The sequence below is a fragment of the Herpailurus yagouaroundi genome, unplaced genomic scaffold (assembly GCF_014898765.1).
Source record: "Herpailurus yagouaroundi ecotype Mexico unplaced genomic scaffold, PumYag 140, whole genome shotgun sequence".
Classification (NCBI taxonomy): domain Eukaryota; kingdom Metazoa; phylum Chordata; class Mammalia; order Carnivora; family Felidae; genus Herpailurus; species Herpailurus yagouaroundi.
Window position 1 is genome coordinate 70,502,101 of NW_024412395.1, and position 19,336 is coordinate 70,521,436.

Genomic DNA, 19,336 nt, shown 5'->3' on the forward strand with positions numbered 1-19,336 from the left:
CTTTTTCATGGTTTTCACAAAGAAAGGGTTAAATTGCATCAGACTCTAAGTCCTTCTAAATGTTAGGACTAACGTGTCCATTTTTACTAGCTCATGCATGGAAGCAGAAACTCTAGAAAATAATATATTACTAGGTTTGCTTTCCATACTTGTTAAGTATACTATAAAGCATTTAAGACTTTAAAAAATGAAAGAAATTTACAAAGAATTTTCATAGGAAAATTAGAGAAGCTAAGAGAAAAGCTAGGAGGAAAATAAGAACTGGATGTCAATAGCTTGGAAGTGGAGAGAAAGGAAACAGTCAAAACTGATAACCAGTTATATCTAAGAGGTCACACAATATTCAGGTTTATGTCATTGACAAGTCACTGGAAAGGTTAGGCAGGGCTGATATTCGTTACCTCTCCTCCAAAAGTTGATGTTCCTTTTCCTGAATACTGTATATTATTACTTTGACTCTTCAAATTTTAGTGACAGGTAATGTTAAGTAGTAATAAAAGCCCTCTAAATAATTTGCAATTGTCTGAACTTTTTTTTTTAAGGCGATACTTAACAGATTTACACATGATAGCCTTTTCCAGGTTCTTCCGGTTAAAGAGCAGATAGAAAAAATTTAAACATGAGCAAGACTCTGACATGCCAAAGGTCACAATAGCCTGTAGGGTACAGATTTCCTATTAATCTAGTGCAATATTTTTAGATTCATTAGATTACTAATGCACCTAGTTAATGCACCTGACGCACACCCTTCCTGGTTCATAAAAATCATCCCCATTAACTTTTGTGGATCTATGCATTTAAACCTAATTGTTTCAAGAAACAGTCTAAAAACCTTTTGTCGTGAAGTGCATAGGTAGGCTCAGAGAAAAACTCAAGAGTTTATCAGATCCTTGGCTCTTTTCCCACAGACCAAATAGGATAAACAACAGATACTAGGCTGAAACGATTTAGAGAACCGGCACTCAGATGCTTCTATTTTAAAATGATGAAGCAGCTTTTAAAATACAAAAGTATCTACAATTATGCTTTCCAGCAAACTAGTGTCAAGGGAATCCTTGCTGTTCAAAAATATTTTTGAGATACCAGTGTACATTAAAAAAATAATTTTTAAAAAGGAAAGCAGTCGTATTCTGGAATATCTCTCGCTCTTCGCCCTCCCCCGATCTCCAACCTTCCAAATGGCTAAGTCGCATAGCTGAAAGGATTTTGCTCATTTTTTCCAAAACACTTCACATCTGGGGAGTGGCCAACTATGGAAAGTTTCAAGTAAATGTAACATTTGGGAGAGAGACAAGGCTCGTCTGGGGCTGCCTTTCCTGGATCGCGGCCCTCAGAGGTGTCTCCTCACGTCCTCACCGGATAGCCCGGGCCAGCTGCAAGCTTGGACCAGCCAAGTTCCGACGGCTCGGCCAGACGCCAGCTCCGGCCAATCCGACTGGCTCCTGGCCACTCGGCTGCAGGGGCTCTTGCCGGTCAGTCTCCCCGACAGTTCGAGGCCCCAGAGTCCAGGAGCCAATCCGCTTCGTAAGTGATGAGACCCCTGACTCCCCAGTTTCCAACTAGGGCAGCCTCGCGGTTGGCGAAGCGAGAGGGAAGCGGCTACGCTAGAGCCCCTCCTGGCTCCCACGCCTCACACGTCAGTTGGGTTCCTCTCCCCGCCCCCTGCCAATCTCCACCCCGGCTCTCCGCGCACCCTGCGCGGAGAGAAATTTGACTGCTCCAGTCACCAATCAGGAGAGAGGTCGAGAATCTGAGCCAATCGTAGCAGGGGAAGGAGGGAGGACGCGAGCGTCCTCCCGCCCCCGAGAGGGTGAGCGCGGAATGTCTCTGGCCCTCCCCTGCGCTTCAGCCTCAGTGCGGAATCCTCGGCGGCGTGAGGTGAAGCGGCGGCGGGCAGCCTCTTGAGCAGCAGCGGAGGCTGCGGGAACCGGAGTCCAAACCACACCCACGTCGCTGCTCCTATCCACTTCTGCCCTCTCGGTGTCCCACCGGAGACTGCGTTCCCAGAGGAGAGCGGCCGCCCACGCCCCGAGCATCCTCCCTAGTCTAGCGGGCGCTGACAGACCCGGCGGCATGATGCGACTGCGAGGCTCGGCGATGCTGCGGGACCTGCTCCTGCGGCCTCCCGCCGCTTCCTGCGCAGCTCTGAGGCGGGCACAGCCCCTCGTCACACTGTGCCGGCGTCCCCGAGGCGGGGGACAGGGGGCCGCGGGCGCAGCGGCCGCCGCGCGGCTTTACCCGTGGTGGGGCGGGGGCGGCCGGCCGGCGGGGCCCCTCGCGCGGGGACTGTCTAGCTCCCCTTCGGAGATCCTGCAGGAGCTGGGCAAGGGGGGCACGCAGCAGCAGCAGTCTGGGGCGTCGCCGCCCGCGGCCCCATCGGCTCCCAGCCCCAAGGACGGCCCCGGGGAGACGGATGCGTTCGGCAACAGTGAGGGCAAGGAGCTGGTGGCCTCGGGCGAAAAGTGAGTGTCTCCGCTAGGCGGAAGAGGCCTCCCCCGCGTGGGGCCCGGAATCGGGCCCGGGAGGGGCCTGCGGTGGGGCGGGATGGGAGCGGAGGTTCGAGAAAGAGAAAGAAAGAGATGCCGGGCGGCCTGCGCAGTCTGCGCCATGTGATTAGGTCCGGCCCCGCCCGCGCCTTCCCCGTCGGCGCCCCTCCGCTCGGCCCCCACTTCCCTTCCCCGCCCCTGGCGCGGGCCGCCCGGGAGGAGCCGCGGAGGGGCCGGAGCGGCCGGCCTGGGCCATTCCGCCCCCCCCTCCCCCCCGGGCCCGTCCTTTGGGGCTGCGGCTGCCTGGCCCGCGCCGCGTGCTCTGCTCCCCGGCTCCCGGCTGCAGCTCCTGGCCGCCTGCCCAGCTCTCCGTGGGTGATGCCACACGAACATCTCCACCGAGTGACATTTAGGAGTCGGGTGTTTAGCATACACTGCGCCTTCCTGACTCGTCATTTTTCAGGCTCAGGTTTCTTTCTCTCTAAGCCTGCCCTCCTTCGATCGCTCTGCCACCATCTCTTTAGAAGCCTAACGTGGCAGAATATTCTTAATATTTCTGGAGTGGCTTTCAGGCGTGGTGTCGAGCCATCTGGGGCACCGGAAATAATGTTTTCGAAAGGAGATTAAGGAGGAAGAGAGTCATGTGGCCGAGAAGGGGCACGCAGTACAAGACTACCTGTTTGCACTGGGGACCAGCTTTGGCCTGTCTGATGTCTTCCATGAGATGGGCGAATTTTTAAAATAACCAAAATAGCCAAGATGAAATGTGGCTGGTAAAACACTAGGAAAAATCCGAGTTATGTAGTTTTTGTGATTTAAATACTGATAGAATGTTAAGTCATCTATGCCACACAGCACTTTTGACTTAAAACGAAATTGGTTTTTCTTAACAAATGGGAAGCAATTTCTTGGTTATTTTGTATAAATATAAATGGACCCCAACTTTGTTTTCCGAATATGGGTAAAAATATAACCTGTATGCTTTCTTTATACTCTACCGTTTTGCTGACATTGTACTGACATTATGTGACCCGTTTTGCCACCCTGTCACTCACATTACTGTCTTCAGCTTCACATCACCTTAAGTCAAACTGAAAGTGTGGTGTGATTTTTATACTGAATCACAGGTCTGCTTAATGTTTCCTGTAATTGAAGTTGGCACCTTCCTAAAACATTCCAAGCTTAAGTTTTCCCAGACTGAAAAATGTTATTTTAATGATGGGCAAAATTTGTGGTATTCTGTGATAATGGTTTTGTGTCACAAAGTCTTAGGAGCATATAGGTAGGTCATTTAACATCTTTAGTTAGATGATTTAAATCCCTTCAAGGTCTGAAAAGCTAGACTTTTGTTAAATTTCTATCTCTCATGTTTTTTAGGGTCTAGAATGTGTATGCTTAATCTCATCTGGTACTCACTTGTACCTTATCATCTGGTTTACCAGGCATGAAACCAGTTTAAATACCTGAGCCCAGGGTTACAGAATTACAAAGTGCAGTTGCTAGCATTTAAAAGTTGTCCTTGAAGGCTATGGGATGGGAATTGTTTTCTATTGAAAATGTCTTCCAGTTTGTGTCTTTTCAGTGGCACTAGTGTCCTTTTTTTTCCTTCTTGTCAGATAGGAAATTTAAGCTCATAAGAACTTTCTAGCTTCATTTCCTTCCAAATAAATCGTCTCTTAGCAGTAACTTTGAAAACACTATTTTGGTTAATACTTACTGACAACGATACATAAAAAAAGGTCCTGTACTGTACCCCAACCACCAAAGAAAATCAGTCTAGGGAGGGAATCCTTCAAGAACATTTGCTCAGCTGACCTGGGAATTTGAATGGCCAATAAGACAATCTTGTTTACCTTAGTTCAAAGGAGTTTCTTTTTCTGCCACTGAAGTTTGGAATAATAGCTAGACTGGCTCAGGAGCAATCCAAGTACTATATATGATAATCCTGAGAGCTTTGAATCAAGGATTTCAAGAGTGAACCCCAGCTGTCTTGAATTCATATATACACTTGAAGAGCACTGGCCTCAAGATTGTTAAGACATTTTTAGAATTTTTTTTTTTCAACGTTTATTTATTTTTGGGACAGAGAGAGACATAGCATGAACGGGGGAGGGGCAGAGAGAGAGGGAGACACAGAATCGGAAACAGGCTCCAGGCTCTGAGCTATCAGCCCAGAGCCCGACGCGGGGCTCGAACTCACGGACCGCGAGATCGTGACCTGGCTGAAGTCGGACGCTTAACCGACTGCGCCACCCAGGCGCCCCTGTTAAGACATTTTTAATCTTTTTAAAGATTATATTTCCCGAATGATATGGTTTCCAAATGTAGTTTTCCTCTTTTGACTCCTTCCATTTTGCCTTTGTGTAATAAACATTTCTCTCATTCTGGGAGGTAAGCTTCCAGTTGATCCTGTTATCCTTTCTAATGCTCAGCTTCCAAAATCTAGTTCATCCCTCAGTCAGCAAGCCACCTGGAATGCCAGCACTCACGACTCTGCCAGGTTTTATGGAAGATTATTAAAAGAAATAACCATGTGAAATTAAATGAGTTAACATTTTGTAAAAGGCTTAGGACAACAATTTGGTATGTGTTAAAATAGTATATGTGTTTATTAAATAATAAAATTGCTTCATCTTCATGTTGTAAAACATGACAAGGACATTAGCCTTTGAATTTTAGGCTCATACATGAGAAATTTCTTTTTGTTTTTTTAGTTTCCAGAAAAAATTTCTCTTGAAAAATTATTGTACTTCTATTTGATTTGTACTGTTTGTCTTTTTGGCCTACTTACTAGTAAACTTAGAGAATTTAATACTTAACCATAGCAATTTTATTAATTAACATGGCTAACATGTTTGCTTTTCCTCCTTTCCTTGGTCTGACTATATTTTATTAACCTTACTATATTATATTTTGGAAAGAGGTGGAATATAAGCAAGTTACCTACTTAACCTTTTTTCCATAGTCAAATTCTTTGAACCAGTGTCATCCTAGGCTGTGCCATCTCCTTCAACCAACTTCAGTCTGGTTTAGATTCCTGGTTTAACTTAAGATTTTACTACTGTCTTAAATACCCTATAGAAAATATAATTTTTGCTTAGTTTTCCCTGTAGTGCACTTATTTAATTTTGTTGCTATCATTTTATCATTTTGAAAATCCACTTGGCTGTCTTCATTTTTTAAATTGTCCTCTTTGCTTTCCTGGCACTTTTTGGGTTTGCTCACTGAGTAAACCCTGAGGCTAAGGTCTTTGCTTCTTTCCCACTTGTCTGCCTTCTCCACAGCATGTGCCTTCTCTCAACTTTGCCTCTCATGATAATATTTCATCTCTCATCCAAATTCTTCTCACGTTTATGTCCATGTATTTGATGACCCAAATTAAAAGTCTGTACCCCCATATCCATTCTTTTGTCTCATTTCAGTCTTTTGAGATTATTTATAGAGTTTTAATTTCAAACTACCACTCTCTTTCTAAAATACCAATACAGACTGGAATGAGCATTATATCAAAATCACAAACCATGCTGTAGCATTCAATATTCTTGATCAACCTTTATGCCGAATGCTTGCCCAGCATGGACATTTTACCTCACTGTTTCTTCTCCATCAAGCATGCCATGCTTCATTTCTATCAAGCTTGTGTGTATCCTATAGTGAAGAGTCCCTGAAAAGAGTTGCCAGGTTGGGATGAGGGACATTTTTGTTACCTTTTGTTTAGGCATTTTATTATTTAGTTAGGAGGGAAAATGATAGAACCGAGAAGGACTAGGCTTGGAAAATATCAGCACATGTATGCTCTTTAGTAAAAGGGTAATTCATATAGGGTACAATATTGACAATACAGGATACAGTATTCCATTAAAACAATGAGATCATTTTTTCCCTATCAGATTGGCAGATGTTAAATTAAATCAAGTGATGCGGAGGGTGTGGGGAATAGGAACTCTTACATTGCTAGTGGAAGTATAAATTAGTTCAGCTATTTTGGAAGGTGATTTGGTAGTATTTGTCAAAAACTGCATAGCCATGATGAAGTAATTGAATGTTTGCTCATCTACGTGAAGTCATGGCATTTAGAAATATATTTTGCATTAAATATGCATAATTAAAAATGTATTAAAAGTGAAAGGAAACATTTTTATACTGGCTTCAGATAGTATGACTTTTGGTAGGTCATTTTTTTAAATATTTTAATTTTTAATTTTTTGGGGAGGGAGGCAGAGGAGGAGAGAGAGAAAATCTTTAAGCAGTCTCCACACTCCGTGCAGAGCCCGACACAGGGCTCTATCCCATGACCCTGGGATCATGACCTGAGCTACCCAGGTGCCATGGTAGTTCATATTTATTAAATGGAAAGTGAGGGGCATAGAATCATTACATTGTATGCTGTGAGAATTGAATCTCAAGATTAAATGCTTATGCATTGCAGCAAACATTGAATTGGTCTATAGAACAGTACTTGATAATGAAGTTGAGACAGTGTTTGGCAGGTATAATTTCAAAGTGAAAGAACGTCCGTGAAATAGGTGACAAATTTTGTCATTCTTTAATGCATTTCCTTTTAATGTGTAAAAGTGAATGTATTTACAGTTCACTTAAAATCAAGATTGAAAGTATATTTGAGGGATTCCTCAACACCTCTGATTTTATTTGTGATTTCTTCCATTACAATTTTTTTCAGGTTACAGTAACCAGTGAGCTTTAGTTTAGTGGCCATTTGAAGCATACACCATAACATTTTTTGCTGCCTGATACTTATATTAAACCACGGGTATCTATTTAGTCATGGCTATATCTGTGGTGACCCCTAATTAACGAACTGCATGCTACTTAATAATTTTTAGATGAAGTTCACTGAAAGCATAAATTAGATCCTGAACTTTAGTTTCTGAGTTTTAGCTTCTTCTTTTCAGGCTTTACTGTTTACAAAGAAGTCTGCCTACTTCAAAATCAACTCACTCAGGAAATGACTACCACATTGAATTCAATTTTTTTATGAGGCGCTATGTAGGGAAAAGTAACAAGGGTTGGAAGGGCACTATTTTAGTCTGGAAAAAATAAATGTCACCTTGAAGAGAACTTTGTTGAAGATGTTTGTGGGTTTGAGTTTCAAAAAATTACTTGAAATAAGTAAAAAGCTATACTTCTTCCTTGTGACTATGAAGTGAAGAAAAATTATGGCTGTAGAAACAAGGTCTAATTGTAGGATTTGCATTCTTTAAGGAGCACACTCTTTTTTTTTTTTTTTTCAACGTTTATTTATTTTTGGGACAGAGAGACACAGAGCATGAACTGGGGAGGGGCAGAGAGAGAGGGAGATACAGAATCCGAAACAGGCTCCAGGCTCCGAGCCATCAGCCCAGAGCCTGACGCGGGGCTCGAACTCATGGACCGCGAGATCGTGACCTGGCTGAAGTCGGACGCTTAACCGACTGCGCCACCCAGGCGCCCCTAGGAGCACACTCTTTAATTCCTGTATAAGTCAAGGAGTTGCCTGTCTGCCTTTTCACCTTTTAAGTCATTTGCTAGGAAGAATACTTAAGAAAGCTGAGTGAACAGATATATTTATAAAAATAATTACTAATTATTGATATCTCTGAGGTAAATAGCTTTCAGGTAGAGATACTTAGGATTTTATCCTGGAATCTTCCTACTCAGGTATAAAATTGCTTTGCTTATGAAACATGGTGCATATAGCTAATTACTGTACTTGTTACTTTTACTTTTCTGGCCACTTACAACACAGTAGAAGCATGATAATGTGTTTTCTTGGCTTCCTTTGGGGAGTATTCTCTGGTTTGTATGTAACATTATTGCTTGTTGCTTTCTAAATATACGTTTATAGTGAAAACACTAACTTTAAAACGGAACTAACTTTAAAATGGAACTATTAATATTGCATAATGAACAATAACTTGGTAGATTTTAAGATTTGAATATATGTATATGTGTGTGGGTGGGTTTTTTTTTTGTTTTTTTGCCTGTTAATTTCTACTACAGGCCTCTAAAGATTTTTAAATGGTCATCTTCATGAAGGTGTGAGTGACATAGGCACTTTCTTAAGATTCTTGGTGGGAGTTCTTAAGAGACAGAGAGAGAGAGAATCCAAGCAGGCTCTGCAGCTCATCACGGAGACTTGATGTGAGGCTCGATCTCACAACCATGAGATCATGACCTGAGCTAAAATAAAGAGTTGGATGCCTAACTGACTGAGCCATCCAGGCACCCCAAGAGTACAGGCTTTTTAAGAACAGTTTTAAAACTGTGTGAAACTTTAAATATATTCATACATTTTTAGGAGTCTAGGCTAACAAACTTGAGTTGTAGGAAGATTTATTCATTAATACTTTTGGTACAGTACCCTACATATTAGAGAAGAATGGAAAAAAAAACTTGTGTTCAACATTAGTGGAATGGTTGAGTAAATTATGATACATACATACATATGAGAGTCTCTTATTCAGTCATTTAAAATGTATACAGACACTTTTGGGAGATGTAAGAAAATATTAGGCTAAAAGTTAGAATATAAAATTTCTGTGCAGTATGATCTCAAGTGATCCTTAAGCTTTTTTTTTTTTTTTTCCTTAAGCTTTTAAAACATGCTTGGAAAAAGTATTTTGAGGAAAACAAACTGAAATGATATCAGCAGTTGTGGTTTGTGAGAATGGACATTTTTTTCTCTGCCTCTTTAGAGTTAATTTTAAGATTTCTCGTTATGAGTACAATTGACCCTTGAATAATGTGGATGTTAGGGGTGCCAGCCTCTTCTCACAGTCAAAAATTAGGTTACTTCCCCAGAACTTAACTACTGATAGCCTACTGTTGACTGGAAGCCTCACCAATAACAAACAGTCAATACATATTTTGTATGTTATATGTATTACAGACTATATTCTTACAATAAAGTGAGCAAGAGGAGAGAAAATGTTATTAAAATCACAAGGAAAAGAAAATATATTATAGTACTATACTGTATTTATTGAGAAAAAGCCACATGTAAGTGTACCCACATGGTTCAAACGCTTGTTGCTCAAGGGACATCTGCATTTATAACTTCCATTATTAGAGGAACCACACCTGTTAATTTTAAAATTGTAAATATCTACTCTACTAGTCTGCTATTCTAATATACTGTTTCTGGTACATATAACAGGAAGTACCATTACATTAAAAAGTTAAAAAAAATGTACATGGATTTGTACAGCTCTTCTCAGCATTATCCAGTTATATTCACTATTTGCAAACATCAAACTTTTTCTAAACTATTCTTAGTGTAAATCTCCTTAGAAAATGTTGCATATTTTTTGCCACAGTAAAATATAATGAAGAGTTTAATGTTTCTTGTTCCATCTTGGATTTTACCATAGGGAGCATTACTATAGTGATGTTCGCAGGCAAGTGTTGGCAAACTTTTTCTCTCTGAAGGGTCAAATAGTACATATTTTTGGCTTCACAGGCTATCTGGTCTGGGTTAATACTATTCAAATTAGCTGTTATTAGCAAAGCTGTCATGGATGGTTGGTAAATGCATAGGGACAGCTGTTTTGCAATAAAACTTTATTTACAAACACAGGTGGCACTGCTCTAGTTTGCTGTTAGTGGCCCCTGTACTAAACTGTATTTAGTTGTGTAATGTGTTCCCTCATATTATGATTAGTTCCACTTTGAATGAGTTTGCTCCTTTGTGGATTTTTGTATCTTGTATCTGTTGCTACATCTTGTTCTGTTCTTCCTGTCTCCACTTTGGCTATTTTCTCTTACTCTCCCCTTCTAGACCCAGTTCTCCTCAGCTTTTAAAAAAATTGCAGTAGGGGCGCCTGGGTGGCGCAGTCGGTTAAGCGTCCGACTTCAGCCAGGTCACGATCTCGCGGTCCGTGAGTTGGAGCCCCGCGTCGGGCTCTGGGCTGATGGCTCAGAGCCTGGAGCCTGTTTCCGATTCTGTGTCTCCCTCTCTCTCTGCCCCTCCCCCGTTCATGCTCTGTCTCTCTCTGTCCCAAAAATAAATAAATGTTGAAAAAAAATTGCAGTAAAAATACACATAACAAAATTTTTTATCTTAACTATCTTTAAGGGTATGGTTCAGTAGCATTAACTACTCTTTGAGTCTCTTTTTTTTTTAAAGAACTTAAGATAGTTAGACTTTAGGTATAAAATGTGTGTATATAGGTCTTCTGTGTATATGTAGGTCCTGAGTGAGTAAAGTTTATAGTCTTTAGTATGGGAATTTAGGAGGACCGTCTATTTTAGCAGCTCAAACTGAAAATTGGAGTTGAAAGTGACTTTAAAGACATCTAATTCCACTTCATTGTACGTATTTTATAACTTTGGCCACATATACTAACTGACCTAACTAAATGACTGAAGTTCATAAATATTAGGATTTATTTTGTCTTTTCATCTACCATTAGATTAATAAAATACTGTACTGAATTGATTACTTTCTAGGTACAATATTGGAAGAGACCTTAAAAAACCATCTCCCTAGTTGATTTTTTTTCTCTTCTGTTATACTCCTGCAAGTTGTTACTCATCTCTGAGTGAATACTTCCTTGACTAGAGTTCACTGCCTTGGAACATAGCACCTTCCATTTTCAGAGCTCTTTTGTTTTTGTGTAGCTGAAGTCTCCCTTTCATTAACCTATATATTTTAGTTACTTCAAAGACATCATCTCTAGTATGGTATTAAAGTGGTTAACAGAATTCACTGTATCTATTTTTACAACTAGATTGATGTATTAAAGGATACTTGACCGAAGGGATAGGTGGACTAACAGAGCTGGACATCAGGGACTTGGTCTGACCAGGTCCTCATCCTCCCCTCAAAGGCAAGCAGGCCACCCCCTGGGCTGGACTTCTGAAGTTGTACATGTGGACAGTTTGCCATCAGCTGATGATGGATAGCTCAGCCACTAGCTTTTGTGCTTCTTACTTTGGTATGTTCTTGAATAAATTTCAGTAAAATCCAATTAGAACAGCAACCCTAATTTAACATAATCTCATCCTCACTTTTTATAGGATTTAACAAGGTGGAACAACAGTTTAGTTCTCTAACATAAGTAATTTCCCTATTAGCATTTTGGTTAGAAATTCTTCAAATATAAGGAGTCTTAACCTTTAATTATTCTGAACGAATTCTAGGTATTCCTCCTAAAATGGAGGGCTAATAATTGAGCACAATTGGTATGGTATACCATGAAGTATATAGAAACTAAAGACCAGTTTTCCAGGGCTAATTCTGGCACAACCACTTAAGAATTGTGTGACATTAGACATGTTGCTTGACTTTGAGACTCCGTCCTTCCCTGTAAACCTTACTTTAGCACATAGGGTTTTAAGATAGCAGGAGATCCTTTCTTAACAGTAAAGCCTTAAACTATGTAATGTTTTATTTTTAAATTTCACCAATAATTAGACTTGGAGCAGAATGACTTGGAGAATAAGCAGAATTCATCACTTTGTCAGACTTATGATGTATATGGTCAGCCCCCATCAGTTGAACTTTCAACCCCATATGCTTATTTAATTAATTTTTATTGAAGTGTAATTAGCATACCATATTATATGGGTTCCATGTGTACAACATAGGGAGTCCACATTTATATGCATTGGGAACTGATTACATTAAGGCTAGTTACCACCTGTCACCATATGGTGTTGATAAATATTACTGACGGTGTTCCCTATGCTATATATTACATCCTAATAGCTTATTTTAGAACTAGAAGTTTGTATTTCTTAATCCTTTCCCCCTTTTTGGCCCCCACCTCCCAACCCCTCTCCCCTCTGATAAATACCACTGTTCTCTGTGAATCTCAACTTACTGTCAGCCAGCTCACTTTAAATTCAGAATGATAAACCAATTTAAAAACAATTTTTTTTAAAGATCATTGTTTTAAAATGAAATAAGTAAAAACATCAAAGTGTTCTTTTGTATTGTTAGTGGAGCTTTTTTTTTTTTTAAACTTAGTTGGAGAAAAAAAGTTTCTGACTTTCTGATAGGTTTACCATGCTATACTAGGTGTTTGAGTTCCATGGGCTTGACCCCTGCAAAAAAATATTAAGGAAGGTAATATGCCAGCCTTGAAGGTTTATAGTTTGGAGAAGTCACATAATATGAAATATTATTTAACAAGATAAGACTAAATATAATTCGTTTCAATTTTTTTCCTTCTCATTTTGCAGTTCTTAAAGACTTGATGATTTTCCTTTTCCACCTTTCATTTGATACTAGAGTTTTTTAACTTCTAAGATTTTAAACTATGAGGGAGAGTTTGCAGTGTTGCTCCTAATTATGTTATACTTCCTTAATTTCTCCCACCTGTCAAGGCACAGTTGAATGCTTACTTTGTACTTCCTAATACTTTTATTTATTTTTTATTTAAAAAAAAATTTTTTAATGTTTATTTTTGAGACAGAGAGAGAGAGACAGAGGATGAGCAGGGGAGGGCCAGAGAGAGAGAGAGAGACAGAATCTGAAGCAGGCTCCAGGCTCTGAACTGTCAGCACAGAGCCTGACGTGGGCCTTGAACCCATGAACAGTGAGATCATGACCTGAGCCAAAGTTGGATGCTTAACCCAGGCACCCCTTCCTAATACATTTTTTACACTTATATCCTAGTACTTGCCATAGTCTTGGCTCTCCTAGACAGCATCCTTATTTTATTCATCTTTACATAGGCTGTATAAGAAAAGTACAAAACTTAGTGATACAGCCAGGGAGTGCTAAAAAGAGTATAGAAAATCTGGTTGGGGAAAGCCCTGTATAATGATTGAAATGATGATTTGATACCTTAAAAGATTAGGAAAAGGAGGATTATAAACAGAAGACTTATATGGATTAAAAAATAAAGGTAAGATAGCAGGATTTATTTACAGATTCATGAATCTAGTTAATTAAAAGTGATAAGTTAAGAATAGATAGTACAAAGCCATGTATAGAGAACTGAATACCAGACGGAGGAGCTTAAATTGTCCTTTGGTATTGGGTAACTGGTTGATCAATAAACAAAGTACCTCTTTTTATGTTGCAGAAATTGGCCCTGAATTTAAACACCATATGTAAATTTTTAGGAGGTGGTCTCCTCATTTATTGTTTAATTTATATAGATCTCTCTCAGCCGTGAAAATTGGGTATTTTAACAGCTCATAAATAGAAACAGCCACCCTAATTCATATATCTTATGCTCTCACAGTTTGCTGTTCCTTGTAAACACCCAGTGAATGCTTACCTTCATTGTCTTGGTCATTCTGTTTCCTTTGCTGGGAATCCCTTTCTGTTGCCATGTTTTCAACTCCTACCCATCTTTCAAGTGTAGCTCAAATTCCATGTCTTCTAAAAAAGCTTTACCTTATTAGTCCATAGTGAAGTAATTTTTCAGAGTGTATCTCATTGTCCCTTTCTTGTAATTACTCATTATGTACGTCTTCTTTTTTCAATTTAGACTGTAAGCAACAGCTAACATAATGCTGTACATGTCCTAGATGCCAGTTAAATATATGGCATTTTTTTTTTGTTTTCTTAAACAATGATTTCTGTGTTTTAGGCAGGTATTTTGTGAGGGTAAAATAGAGGAAGGAATGGGTAAATGAAGTCACAAAATGATGGTGAAAGGATCTTAAGGACCATAATTAGAAAGGAAGTGAGGGAAAATGGAAGGAATAAAAAAGTATGAAACAAGGATTTATCTGGATTTACTAATCTTCTATATGTGTTCTATTTTAGTTGCTGAGTGTCATGACCATTTTATATTTTTCCCCAGGGAATCTGGAGGGTTCACTTGGGTTTCTCAGTAGTTGTAATGATTTGAAAGCCTCCTACAATCTAGTGTTTTTTTTGTCATTAAAATTTAAATACTCCTCAAGGATCTCCTGGTTACTATATGCTTAAAATATAGTTTTTAGCTTTAAAATTTTCATAGCAAAATACATTACTGTGACGTGTTGCCACAAATCCATATTAAATTTGGGGGGAGAAAAGGGGGTAATATCAAGAAAGATCTTTGGAGTAATTTCTACCTGTTTGAAAGTTGGAGAGAATCTTTTCATTTATTTGTTCACCAGAGTGTTGAAGCTAACACCTTCTCAGATCAGAGTCTGAGATTTTAAATGCTGAGATAGGTAGTATTCTTTTTATCAATTTTGGCCCATTTATTCTGTGAGCATATTTTTTAGAGATGACTTAAATCTCTCCTCAATGGATAAAAATTAGTCTCTTGTCCAAAAGCAAGTAAATATTTACTTTTTTTTGCTAGCTCTGACAATAACATAGTCATTTAAATTTTTTTGTGCTATGTACCATAAGGTAAAGAAGTGTATATTTTATGCTATTTACTTAGCTTTTAGGCAAAGCAAATACCATTTACTGGTGTGGTAAATACATAGAAAGCTTATTCTGCAGTTTTTTAAAGTGACAAACTACCACTATCTAAAGTTTATTTGACAGACCATTTTATGTAAATAATTGGTATGTTATTTTCCACTGATGTTTTGATGGCTGACTCACTTTTTCTTTAAATATTAAGTCATCAGTATTGTTGAATGCTGTTTAATGATTTTGGATCAGAGTAAGACCTAGAAAAATTGTACCTTATGAGAATAATAACTAGGTAGTAAGTTTGAGAGCCAGCATACTGTAGTGGTGAAAAATATGGACTCTGGATTCAGAGAAATGGGTTCTAAATCCATCTCTGCCACGGTGCAGTCTTGGGAAACTTCTTGAACTATTTGAACCCTGTTTCATTTTATATATATATATATATATATATATATATATATATATATATATATAAATTTATTTTTCCAGGATATGTCTTTAAATTGTGGTAATCTTATGTGTTAGTTTTTAAAGACTTTAGCATGAAATTGATACATTTTAAGGTTTACTTTAAAAACGAAAAGTTAGTGTAACAGCTTTGAAAGCAAGTATAAATGATATTAATACCAATACTAATGTTTCCTTTAGGAGAAATTTTATATGTGCGAGTATAGCTGTTCATGTTCTGTGAACCAGCTCTATATTCTGTGGTCTTTTAAGATAGAAATATATGGACCCACTAGTAATTGGAAAGTAATTATATTAGGAAATAAATACATGTGGTTTTACTGACGTATAGGACTATTAAGTAATCTTTGGGTAATTCAGGAAATATTTAGATAGAATATCTAGAAAACTCTTTTTAACAGTATAAAAACACAATTTTATACAGACCTATGTTCTGTAAGTTTATTTTATAAAAATAATGTGTACAAGTTTCCCATGAAACCTATGGCTAGTCCAAAATTGTTCTGAAATTAAGAGAACGAGTATTCCATCCTTTCTTTCTCTTTAATTTTTTCTCTTACTTTCTTGAAATATAAAGTCTTTTCCAGAATATTTTACACACACACACACACACACACACAAACACACATACAAATAGACACTGTATGTATTTCCCCTTCCTGTTTTAAAAAATACTGATAGATGGGGAGGGGATTTGTTTACCTTAGATCTGTAAGTCTTATAACATCACTGTAATACTTATGATAGTCATTGATGTTCAGAATATTGAAATATGTTATTGTGGTTTCAGAGCTAAAAAAAAAAGCATTAAATAAGTTCATTATAATTTGTTTAGTTGAAAGCTTTTCAGTGGATAGGAAAAAAATTCCTTTCTTGTTTAAATGTGTGGTTAATTACAGCACCTTATACTAGTTTATTAAGATTATAGTGTCCTTTTATGGTAAAAAAAAATTTTTATTCTAACAATCTTTGATTTTTGTGGCATTTGGTCTGTATATGTAAGCCAAGATCACTTTAGAAATATTAACTACAACTACCATCAGTTGAGTCCTTATTCTCTGCCAGTCAGCATTCTAAATGTATTGAATGTACCAAGTCAGCTGATCCTCACAACAATCTGGTGAGGTAGATGCTATTATCTCCTCTCAGATGAGGAAACTGAACCATAGAAAGGTTCTTTAATTTATCCAAGGTGACTCAGCTAGTAAGTATTACAGCTAGGACTCAAAAACTGGTATACATACTGTCCAGTATGTAATTGCTGTCTCCCCCAGATTTTACAATCAGGGTAACTATTCTAGTAATACATAAATATAGTCATCCTATTTAAAGAACACAAAATAAAGTGTAGACTCTTGCCTGAACATTGGCTGAGCTCTATAATTAGGATTGGGGTTGTATTAGGCTGTACAGGAAGGTATCACCATAACAGATGTGTAGGCATTAGTAGTACCAGAAATGGTAATCAGGATTTTAAAACCTGAGATTAAAAATATTTATATTCGTTAATAAATCATTTTTTACTTTTTCAGTGTGGTTTCAGTAATACTGGTTGGAGTTTTGGTAAATTAGCATTTCTCAGGACAGTCTTGATGAGATCAGCTCAGATGTAGTTTGATTCAATGATGATTTAATAATGATATACCTAAAATCCATTAGAATGTTCTCACAAGGATTAATTTTGTTTTCTTTTTTCCCCTTTAGTAAAATAAAACAGGGTCTGTTACCTAGCTTGGAAGATTTGTTGTTCTATACAATTGCAGAAGGACAAGAGAAAATACCTGTTCATAAATTTATTACAGTAAGTTTTTGTATTCTTCTATTTTAAACTTTTTGAAAATCAGTAATACTGAATCCATAATACAGGAATATTGAAATGTAGTCTTAAAGATCATCTGACCTGTAGATTCTGACTGACACTGTTTCTCTTATTATGTTTTCAAATTTTCATCATGCTCATTTCAAGGTAATCAGTGAAAGAAAATGAAAGAAACAATGAGAAACTTGTCCAGAAAGTGGGTAATAGTGACCCTAAAATGCCCATATACATATTCAGGTTCTGGGTAGAAGTTTTTATATACAGGAATAAAAACTTGTAGTTGGAATAAGCATATACATTATTTGCACTATGTATTTACAAACTCTTATTTTTTTAAAAACAGGCACTCAAATCTACAGGATTGCGAACGTCTGATCCCAGGTTGAAAGAGTGTATGGATATGTTAAGATTAACTCTTCAAACAACATCAGATGGTGTCATGCTAGACAAAGATCTTTTTAAAAAGTAAAAAATTTCTGCCAAACCTTTAATGGTGATTTGCTATGCTATATGGTGATTTTTCTTTTAAAACAAAATTGCATCTTTGAAGGCCAGTGCTTCCTGTGTAACTAAAAAAAATAAGGGGGGAGATTTATAAACATCAATTGTTTGAAGAACATGGTGCACATAGGTTCTATAATACACGGGCTAAGGGTAGACTTTCTTTGAAATTGCTCTATGGTGTAGGCATGGATGTTTCCAGTTTACAATTATCTGGAGATTGCATTCAGTTTGAATAGAGCACACTCTGTCTTGTCACAGCTTAAATTGATCTCCAATTCATATGCCTGTCTTGCAGGCGTTTTCAATATGGTCTCTGTTTCTTTCCTACAAGGTGATTTAGATGACATAAAATGAGAAGGCTTCAGACAGCATGTATTCCTTAGATTCACATATCCCCATTGTCTGTCTCTCTCCTCTCTTCAGACATATTAATACCTAGGCTTTTGACTATTTTCATTTCCTTCAAAATATTTAAAAACTAAAGAACACTTTGGAGGTTAATGCCTTGATTTGGTTGAATGAGCATGTTTATTTTGATTTTCCTGGTTTTGCCTATTTGTTTACTATTTCTCTTCATTAATATGTTCCTCCTATTTGTCTGATTTCTTAAAGATTTAAAAGATAGCATGTTTATAATGGATCCCAAAGAGGTAAACGGTATTTTAAACTACTAAGAGTTAGGTAAAAACCAGTATAAAACTGTAAACACTACTGTAACACATTGGCTTTTTCCAGACCATAGGCTTAGGTTGAGGTAGATCCAAAGAATTCCAGCATCTACCTTGAAAGTTTATTTTTATGTATATATGTATTTTTATTTATTTTTCTTTTATTTTCTTTGGGGACTAGATGATTTGTCTTAGATATCTCCTGAAAATATCCAAGAGTGTTAAGTCATTTGAAGGTATAAGTATTTAAACTCCTTCAGAGTTTCCTGGCATGCTGTGAAGCACTGCCAACAGTTTAGGATTCTTGTCTTTTCACTACAAGGTTCTTGATTCTATTAATTCAGCTGACCTTATAGAGATTTTAGGTTCATGTTGGAATTGGTGTTAGGAATTTTTTGAATTATCAAAACATGTTTCTTTGTGCAGGGGAGGAAATAAATCATTTCTTATTAGCTGTGTCTTGGAGTAAAGATTATTTTATTTTTAGTGTTCGTAAACTGTCTGTGCAAAGTACTCTTGATTATGTTGCCTTCTGAAGCATTGTTTTGGTATATCTGAGAATGAAGTTGTCAAAGAGATAGTAGGGAGATCTGTTGATAAAAGTATGAGGAATTATTTTGGAATTTGAAATGAAAGCAGTATTTTATACCTTTTTAGTACTGTTTAAAATTTTTGTGCTTTATAAACATGTGCTGTGTTTATATGAAATTAAAAGTAACTTAAATCTACTGATTATGAAGCCAGGAAACATAATCAGAAAATTTTCTGCCCGTAATTATATAAAAGAGTAACAATTACCATTATTTTAATGCTAATCTTTAAAATGATTTTAATGCTAATCTTTTTTTTTTTTAAGTTGATGATTGTAATATAGGCAGTTCCCAACTTGATAAATGCTTAGTGCTGTGTATGTGCAGGCAATGGAAAAAGTCTCAGTCTGAAGGCATAATGATTTCTCTTTTCATCCCTAGAATGAAGTGATTCAAAACTTCTATTAACCTTTTCAGGTCACCTAGAAAGGTGTCCGGAGAGGTTTTCTTTTTTTTTTTTTCTTTTTTTTTTTTTTCAAAAGAAA

At 37.6% G+C, this 19,336-nt stretch overlaps 2 protein-coding genes across 5 annotated transcripts in view; one reads left to right on the forward strand and one right to left on the reverse strand.

Annotated features, from left to right (window-relative positions):
• LOC121030837 (serine protease 58-like) overlaps positions 1–1,705 on the reverse strand; it is a 133,136-nt gene extending 131,431 nt beyond the window's left edge. The window contains exon 1 of the mRNA XM_040475680.1: positions 1,357–1,705. The gene's annotated coding sequence lies outside the window, so the exon portion shown is untranslated. The remainder of the gene's footprint in view (positions 1–1,356) is intronic.
• A 154-nt stretch (positions 1,706–1,859) lies between these two features.
• Positions 1,860–19,336, forward strand: part of GLS (glutaminase) — an 85,926-nt gene continuing 68,449 nt past the window's right edge. For 2 of the 4 annotated variants that reach the window (XM_040475676.1, XM_040475677.1), the window contains exons 1-3: positions 1,860–2,462; positions 16,975–17,071; positions 17,433–17,554. In XM_040475676.1, coding sequence (XP_040331610.1) covers positions 2,074–2,462; positions 16,975–17,071; positions 17,433–17,554 — 608 coding nt within the window. In that variant the 5' untranslated portion in view covers positions 1,860–2,073. Of the gene's footprint in view, positions 2,463–16,974; positions 17,072–17,432; positions 17,555–19,336 lie in introns of those variants that run through there. The other 2 variants (XM_040475675.1, XM_040475678.1) reach the window with 2 other exon arrangements.